The 10,000-nt window shown below is 34.3% G+C and overlaps 1 protein-coding gene across 1 annotated transcript in view; it reads left to right on the forward strand.

The window, feature by feature from the left end:
- LOC137628395 (neuronal acetylcholine receptor subunit alpha-10-like) overlaps positions 1-10,000 on the forward strand; it is a 480,459-nt gene that overhangs the window by 463,835 nt on the left and 6,624 nt on the right. The window contains exon 8 of the mRNA XM_068359546.1: positions 7,641-7,758. Coding sequence (XP_068215647.1) covers positions 7,641-7,758 — 118 coding nt within the window. The remainder of the gene's footprint in view (positions 1-7,640; positions 7,759-10,000) is intronic.

Genomic DNA, 10,000 nt, shown 5'->3' on the forward strand with positions numbered 1-10,000 from the left:
ATTTCTTAATCTCCTTAATAGTTTCAGCATAGCGCCATGCCATGTTCTTGACCTCTCCGCTTTGCCTGTCCGACCTCGCTTGACTTTTTACGGGGGATGCCTTGATGAGGATGTTATATCAGGGGATTTCGTGAGTTCATGGCTGAGATGAGTACTCTGATAACAAGGTTATTTTGAGCTGATTCATTTCCCTTGCTTCATTGCTGATTAATAAATGTATGCTGGTCTTAAGAGGTGTTTGTTTATTATTTATTACTTCTCTTGTAGTTTATTTTCTTGCTTATACTCTCTCCTCGTTGCGCTGTTATTCCTGCTTTCTAACTAGGGTTGTAGCTTGATTAGTAATAATAATAATATTAATAATAATAATATATAGCTACACACCAGTGTACATGGTCCGTCAAAAATTTTGACTAAATAATTAAAGAGATATGGACGCACATGCATCCCCCTTTCAACAGAGGATGACTACTCTCTCCCCTTCCTACCTGAAGAATGGGATCGGATATATATATATATATATATATAATATATATATACATATATATATATATATATATATATGTATGTATATATATACTCTATGTATACATGTATATATAGTCTGTATATATACTGAATATAAAATATATGTATCGAGACCCACTTAAACAAATGATTGTATATATATATATATATATATATGTGTGTGTGTGTGTGTGTGTTTGTGTTTGTGTATATATGTATGTATATATATACTCTATGTATATATGTATATATAGTCTGTATATATACTGAATATAAATATATGTATAGAGACCCACTTGAACAAATGATTGTATATGTATGTGACTATATGGAAATGTATACTCTCTCTCTCTCTCTCTCTCTCTCTCTCTCTCTCTCTCTCTCTCAGTACGCATTATGATAGTTAAGGGGGTTCCCAGGCAAATGCATTTGGGACATTACAGAATTAGGAAGAGTACTTAAGGGCCTCTTGATGTCGTTAAGCGTAATGGAATAGTTAGCCGGAAATGAGGTGGTTAGGGCGTAACAGCAACGCCGGATGTGAAAGAGTATGATTTTACGCAATTGGCGTTTAGTTGTGGTTGTAGACAAATACGCAATTGATAAAAATCATAAATATGTTTGAAATTTATTATGTTTTCATCTTGCAACTTTAGATTTTACCAATGCTACATGTAGATGTATCTATTGGAGAGAGAGAGAGAGAGAGAGAGAGAGAGAGAGAGAGAGAGAGACGGTTGAAAAAACTGTATAAGGAAATAGAAAATCAGTTGAAATTAGAAATAAATCACAAAATGATTAGAATAATTACAATGTCATTTATCAATATTAACATTTCCTTATAAACTATTGAAGAGAGAGAGAGAGAGAGAGAGAGAGAGAGAGAGAGAGTTGAAGAAAGGGTATACAATAAAAAAATTGAAATCAGTTGAAATTAGTAGATAAAAATCCCAAAATAATTAGAATAATTGCCATGTAATTTATAAATATTAACAGTTCTTTATAAAATACTGATATATGTATGTGTATGTATGTATATATATATATATATATATGTATATATATATATATATATATATATATATTCTAAAATAATAGAATATAGAACATTTATATTCTAATATATTAGAATATAGAATATATACAGTATATCATCTAAAATTCTTGAATGAATATGAGCTGTTTCCCTGTATTTCTAAGACCCATCTTCTGAGTAACATTGGCATATGTAATGTTCGTTCCGGTCGATACGAATATAATATTTATAGATTGTGACCCTATGTCTGTCTGTCTGAAATTCCAAAGCTGTGCTGGCTGTATTGGTTTAATCTCCCTCACAGATTCTGTGAGTAGCTCTTGGAAGGATGAGACGGGGTTTGATGTATTAATAATTATTAACGGTAAATTCAAATGCATTATGTTAAAGTGATTATTATTGTTTTCATTATGATCAGCATATTTGACTTTACTTATGATATCCATTATGTGTATGATTTTTTTTTTAATTCCCTCCGTCAACGAAGTTGGCTGGAGGTTACGTTTTTTTGCCCCTGTTTGTTTGTTTGTGAACACTTACCTGCCCACGATTTTACTCGTAGAGTAGTGAAACTTACAGGGAGTAATTGTTATGTTGAGACGTGGAAGTGGTTCAATTTTGAACGTCTTAGGTCAAAGGTCAAGGTAAAAGGTCGATCAAAAGGTCGTCTGAATTAACCTAAGGCAAGATACTTTACAGAAATAAGCTGCCGTGGTGGAGGGTCTGTATAGCAGAGTGCTTTTCTAGTTTTAACAAGCTTTGATTATTATTATTATTATTATTATTATTATTATTATTATTATTATTATTATTATTAGCTAAGCTACAAACCTAATTGGAAAAGCAGGATGCTATAAGCCCAAGGGCTCCAACATGGGGAAAATAGCCCAGTGGGGAACTTAAATAAAGAAATGAATAAAATACATGAGAAGTAATGAACAATTAAAATGAAATGTTTTAAGAACAATAGCAGCATTAAAACAGATCTTTCATATAAAAACTATAAAAAGAGACTTGTGTCGGATTGTCATGGTTTGATCACTTGGAATTATAATGTTATCATAATTATTATTATTATTATTATTGTTGTTGTTGTTGTTGTTGTTGTTGTTGTTGTCTAAGCTACAACCCTAGTTGGAAAAGCAGGATGGTATAAGCCCAATGGCTCCAACAGGGAAAAAATACCCCTGTGAGGAAAGGAAATAAATAAACTACATGAGAAGTAAAGAACAGTTAGAATAAAATATTTTAAGGACAGTAACAACTTTAAAATAGATCGTTCATATATAAACGATAAAAACTTGAAAAAAAAAAAAAGAGGAAGAGAATAAGGCAGAATAGTGAGTCCGAGTGTACCCTCAAGCAATAGGAAAAAAATCTTGTTTACACAGAGGGTACTGTTTCATTTCATTATTATTATTATTATTATTATTATTATTATTATTATTATTATTATTATTATTACTTGCTAAGCTACAACCCTAGTTGGGAAAAGCAGGATACTATAAGCACAGGGGCTGCAACAGGAAAAAATAGCCCAGTGAGGAAAGAATCAAAAAAGATAAAAATATTTTAAGAAGAGTGACAACATTAAAATTAATATCTTCTATATAAAGTAAAAAATATTTACCAAAACAAGAGAAGAGAAATAAGAAAGAGCAGTGTGCCCGAGTGGAACCCTCAAGCAAGAGAACTCTAACCCATGAAAGTGAAGGACCATGGTACAGAGGCTATGGAATCTTGATTCTCTTGAAATAATTGTTCAGGAAATTAATGAATGGCGCAAATTATATAAAACGAAGAGAACGCTGGTAAAACTCAAGTGTAAAGATAGTATACCTAAAACATGGCTCCTTAAGGATGTTCCTTATATAACTGTTCACAGTAAACTGAACATCATCTTATAAAGAACACATTCAATCAGATGTTTCTTTTTTTGCGCAGAAATGATTAATTATGGGTATGTTTATTGTAATAGAAAGGGATAGTTATAAATAGTGTTTGTGTATTAGCTTTGCTTGTATCCATGAGAAGAAATGCTTCACACACATATACACACATATCTATATCTATCTATTTATCTATCTATCTATCTATCTATATATATATATATATATATATATATATATATTTGTGTGTGTGTGTGTGTTCGTGTGTGTAAGGGTATATATTCAACATCATATAGGCATAAACATATACTGTATACATGTATATGATTGTGAATCCAAGATGTCAGTAAAAGAAAGTAGTAACTCTAATAATTTTTTTTTCACTTTTCCTTTCGTGGCTTAGTACATATTTTACTCTTTATCATGAGCCAGCTGTAGTGACCATTACAAACACACGCACACACACACACACACACACACACACATATATATATATATATATATATGTGTGTGTGTGTGTGTGTGTGTATTATATATATATATATATATATATGTATATATGTATATATATATATATATATATATACATATATATATATATATATATATATGTATGTATATATAGAGTTGTCTAAATGTGTGGTTGCGCAGCCTCGTGCAAGCACGAATAATTGAGCCCAGGTGCTTAAATAGATGTGATCATACACTGCTAAAGTGAAGAACGCTTATCACATCTTATTCAAAGTCAAGCAAGCTAACCTGGAGACTTTATTATTACTTCGCCTCGAAAGAGAGAGAGAGAGAGAGAGAGAGAGAGAGAGAGAGAGAGAGCTGTCTTACTGAATGCTTTCGAGGAGGACATCCACTCCTCCTCCTCCTCCTTTCCTCCCTCTCATCCTCTCTCTGTCTCTGTCTACTCGGGTACTACACAGAAAGGATGTGTGAAGGACACTGCTCCACGTATAGTGTCTAAAGAACCAACACTCACTCTGGTTTTGCCCCCCCCCCCCTCTCTCTCTCTCTCTCTCTCCTCTCTCTCTCTCTCTCTCTCTCACACAAAATTATCATTTTGAAGAATAATCTCTCTACATGTTGAAAATGATTAATTTTGAGGGACAAACAAACATATATAACATCTGTAAACAACTTGATCTTGAATTTTCAATGTGTTGATGTAACCCTCATAAATATTTAGCAAAATTGTTGTAAATATTTCATAGCCGGTGGTTTTTCCCGTCGAATTACATTTTCTAAAAAGAATTCGAAAAAGAAGTAAGTGTTTTGACATAAAGCATATTTTTCGCCATAGTGTTTAGTTAATCTGGAATGTAAAGTTCACTAGCATTACAGAGCATTTAATTATTTAACCTGCTTTAATATATTCTGCATCATTTAGTCTACTTTGTTTTAGGGATCTGTTATTATTTTTATTATTATTATTATTATTATTATTATTATTATTATTATTATCATTATTATTGATATTATTATTATCATTATCATTGTTATTATCATTATTATTATTATTATTATTATTATTATTATTATTATTACTACTTGCTAAACTACAACCCTAGTTGGAGAAGCAGGATACTGTAAGCCCAGGGACTCCAACAGGGAAAATAGCTCAGTAAGGAAAGGAAATGGGGAAAAATAAATATTTGAAAAATGGTAACATTGAAATAAAATATTTACCCTATAAACTATAAAAACTTTAACAAAACAAGAGGAAGAGAAATAAGATAGAATAGTGTGCCCGAGTGTACCCTCAAGTAAGATAACTCTAACCCAAGACAGTGGGAGACCATGGTACAGAGGCTAGGGGGCTACCCAAGAATAGAGAACAATTGTTTGATTTAGAAAAGAGATCCTCTTTAAGTCTAAAGACAAAGAAACGGACCATACCCATCCTAAGCATTGACATATCATTAGCAACACTGAGAACTGCTGACATTGCAGTAATAACGTAGCAATTACTAGCCTAAGTGGTGTTGCTTATTTCAATAGTATTATTTCCATGTAACTTATATATGCGTGCTCACGCCTACGTACAAACTCACTTGCTGTGGCCTGATTGGTAACGTCTCTGCCTGGTGTTTCCCAGTTGGGGGGTTCGAGTCCCGCTCAGACTCGTTAGTGCCATTAGTGTCTGCAACCTTACCATCCTTGTGAGCTAAGGTTGGGGGGGGGGTGTTTGGGGGGCTTATAGGTCTATCTGCTGAGTCATCAGCACCCACTGCCTGGCCCTCCTGGTCCTAGCTTGGGTGGAGAGGAGGCTTGGGGGCTGATCATATAATATATGGTCAGTCTCTAGGGCATTGTCCTGATTGCTAGGGCAATGTCACTGTCTCTCGCCTCTGTCATTCATGAGCGACTTTTAAAACCTTTAAAACCTTTACGACCATACGTTCAAAAAAACCTGAATTTGACAAGTATAAGTATGGGAGAATTGTCATCAACTTTTATTTCTCTATCCCTGAATCGTTGAGTCAATGGAACCTCAGTTTCTTGGGCCCTGGTTTGAATCCTCGGCCGACCAGAAGCTATTAACTTTGACTTGATTCCCCCTTGGGTCTCTGATCCCGAGGTAGAGAGAATCCAGATATATAAATATGAAAAACTCGTCTAAATGGGAAAAATTTATCAGCTACACTCATGTATATCTGGTAGTTTTGTCATTAACATACTTCCATATTATAATCCACAAATAGCTTTCAATGTCTAATGCCTTCTGCCTCTGGAATGCAAACCTTCAGGAAAAATTCTTATAATGATAAGTACTTTTACCCAGGCATGAGTCCACTGCAGGACAAACGCCTCAGATATGTCAATTCATGTCTGGGGTTTGGCCATTTTCCATCACCACGCTCGCTGATGTAGATTGGTGATGATGGGAGATATTCGTCTGACAATAATAATAATAATAATAATAATAATAATAATAATAATAATAATAATAATAATCCGCAAAAATCGAAATAAAGCTGACAGTTGACTATGATACCATTTGGCTATCCAGAGAAACTAGATTTGAATCCGAATCTGTTGTCCATATTCCTATCGAATTCAGATTTGTACAACCTATTTCTGCCATGATAGCTGATTGGTCAGTATGCATCACTTGTCTGTTTTAGATGGTTACATTCGCCAACGAAGCTGGAAGGAGGTTATGTTTTACCCCCTGATTGTGTTTGTGTGCGTGTGGTGTGTTTGGTTGTAAACAGCTTCCTGACCAAATTTTTAATCGTAGAGCAATGAAACTTGCAGGGATTAACTGTTATGCAAAAAGCTCGAAATTATCACATTTTGGAAGGTCAAGGTCACGGTCAAGCAAAATGTCCAATTCACGTAAATCAGCCATAAGTTTGGACGTGGTTGTCACAGAGGCTTCAAACTTGGTTCAAATTTGAGTGTATGAAAATCCACGCCCATTAATACATTTTAGGGTCAAAGGTCAAGGTCAAGCAAAAGGTCGAGAAATAACCTGCCGCGGCGGAGGTCTGCGCTCTACTGAGTGTTCCTCTAGTTTTATCTTGAACGCTTTAAATAGCTTTTAATATCGTTTTCATTTAGCAGTATACAGTAAATACAGGCTTTAGGAGGGGTGCTTCCTTTTAAAGATATTTGTCTTTTTAACCAATGCATATGCGCATAGGATCACAGGAGTCATAAAAGTAAAAAATATTGGGGGGTTTCCTTTTTGGTGTTAGGATTGATAGCTTTTAATATAGTTTCCATTAGTCGTGGAAAAATATAGAACCATGAGGAGGTATTTCCTTATAAAAGTATTCTATTTTTTTTAACATTCTGTAACACATGACCACAGGAGTCATAAAAGTAAAAAAATATTGGGGTCACCTTTTTCTTGTTAGGATTGATAGGTTTTAATATAATTTTCATTTAGTCATGGAAATATAGAACCATGGGGAGATATTTCTTTATGAAGGCATTTTTTAAACAATTTTGTAACACGTGACTGTAGGAGTCATAAAAGTAAAAGAAAAAAAAATAGAAAGAGATGTATTTTTTTTTTTTTTTTTTTTTTTTTTTTTTTTTTTTTTAAAGCAAGGTATTTTCTCATGAATATACTTGCATTTTAACCAGTGGAAATGCCCACATAACCATAGGAGTCTTTAAAACAGAAAAACTGTTACGTGTTGACATTTTTTTTTTCCGCAACGCAATAACAGTCTTATCGTCTGCTTCAGGCATCTACCTAACGGCCGTCATGACCATCACCTCCATCAGCATCATTATGACCGTCATTGTTTTGAACTGCCATTACAGAGGGCCGATACAAAGAGAAGTTCCACCGTGGATGAAAAGGTATGTGTACGTCCCGCAGAGATTTGTTGTTCTGTAGTTAGTGTTATAAATGTCTTCAATTATTATTATTATTATTATTATTATTATTATTATTATTATTATTAGCTAAGCTACAACCTTACTTGGAAAAGCAAGATGCTATAAGCCCAAGTCGTCCTAAAGGGGAAAATAGCCCAACGAGGAAAGGAAATAAATCAACGATATGAGAAATAATTGTGTTTGTTTTTTAAATCGAAACTAGTTTTGCATGAAATTTTGAAGATTTTGTTTATTTCTAAACATTATAGAATTCCAAATGCTTTTCTGATTTCGTTTACTTTTGTTATTTTCACTAGTTAAAAACATTTCTTAGAATACACTTATAACGTTTAAAACGCTTTCCAAAGAACTTAAATTGCAGAATGGTCAGTCCTCAGAATGCATCTATATCGTTTAAAACGCTTCCAGAAGACTAAAATTACAGAAAGATCATTTCTCAGAATGCTTCTATACACATTAAAAACTCTTCCTCATGACTAAAATTACAACCAGGTCATTGTTCAGAAAGCAATAATTCACATCATTTGTCCAACTCATTTTGTATTTCGTGAAGAAAAAGGTATAAGTTTAAATAATAATTTAATATTCTATTAATCTTTACCAGTTTGATATCACCTACAGTAAAACAAGGCTTTATAATATTTCAATATCAAACTAAGAAAAAAAATGTTTAAGAATTTGCTATTATGTTATTGGCTGGTAAAATATAGAACAATATAAATTTTTAAAGGTGTAACTTTTTGCTGACCTATTTAGAATTGAAATGTGCATACTTTAAAGTTATTATGGTGGCCTATTGGAAATGTCCCTTCCTGTTAATTTGCCGGACCGGGGTTCGAGTCCTCCTCAAGCTCTATAGTTTCTTGTAGTGTCTGTAACCTCACCATCCTTGTGGGTTAAGCATGTGTGGTTTAGAGAGCCTATAGGTCTACTTGGTGAGTCATCCTCAGCCATTGCCTAGTCCTCCCAGGTCTTAGCTTAAGTGGAGACGGGTTTGGGTGATAATTATTTTTATATATGGTCAATCTATAGGGCATGGTCCTGCTAGCTAGGGCAATGTAACTGTCCCTTCCCTTTGCCATTCATGAGTAGTCTTTAAACCAGTGGTTCCCAACCTTTTTTCAGTCATTTCCCCCCTGCACCCAGTTCAACCATGCAGATTTACCCCTTCATGCCTCGCCCAGCCCTCATGCACACTCGCCTGCCTCAGAAATGGGCATGATATTACAATTCTCCCCTTGAATATCATGTCAGTGAGAAATGATATGATCATATCACAATTGAATGGCTAACAACAAATTGCCGCACGTACTATGTGGACATTTTCCGCTTGTTTTAGTTAGTAGGTAGTGTAATTATTTCCCCCCTGGAAGCTTCAAATTTCCCCTCAGGGGGAAATTTCCCCCAGGTTGGGAACCACTGCTTTAAACCATTAAATACTATTACATCTGGAACTTTATATACTTTATATTTCCCTTTTGGAAAGTAATGATTATAAAAGGAATCCAAATCTAAGCTGGAAAGGAAATAGACCCTTGGTTATCGAAGCACTGAGTAGCTGTGATAACTCGGCTATTAGCATTGAGTAAACATGGCAGTAATGATGAAGATTTCACGGCGAACGCTTACTCTTGGGTGAATATAACACTTCTCTCTCTCTCTCTCTCTCTCTCTCTCTCTCTCTCTCTCTCTCTCTCTCCAGAATTTTCATAATTTCTGGCGGTCATCTCAGCAAACATTGAACTGTAATGACAATAAACTAAGCAGCTGGTAATAACAGAATAGCATATCTCTCTCTCTCTCTCTCTCTCTCTCTCTCTCTCTCTCTCTCTCTCTCCAGAATTATCATAATTTCTGGCGGTCATCTCAGCAAACATTGAATTGTAATGACAATAAACTAAGCAGCTGGTAATAACAGAATAGCATATTCTCTCTCTCTCTCTCTCTCTCTCTCTCTCTCTCTCTCTCTCTCTCTCTCTTTTACGGATATAAAACTATAAAGACTTGTCTGGACGGTATTCAAATTAAATATTTTGAATAGAATTATTCATTTCTCAGGACATGAATTATTTGAAAATAGAATGTGACTTGATGTGTAAGTACTCTCTCTCTCTCTCTCTCTCTCTCTCTCTCTCTCTCTCTCTCTCTCTCTCTCTTACGGATATGAAACTATAAAGACTTGTCTGGACGGTATTCAAATGAA

Source organism: Palaemon carinicauda, chromosome 36 (genome assembly GCF_036898095.1).
Source record: "Palaemon carinicauda isolate YSFRI2023 chromosome 36, ASM3689809v2, whole genome shotgun sequence".
Taxonomy (NCBI): Eukaryota; Metazoa; Arthropoda; class Malacostraca; order Decapoda; family Palaemonidae; genus Palaemon; species Palaemon carinicauda.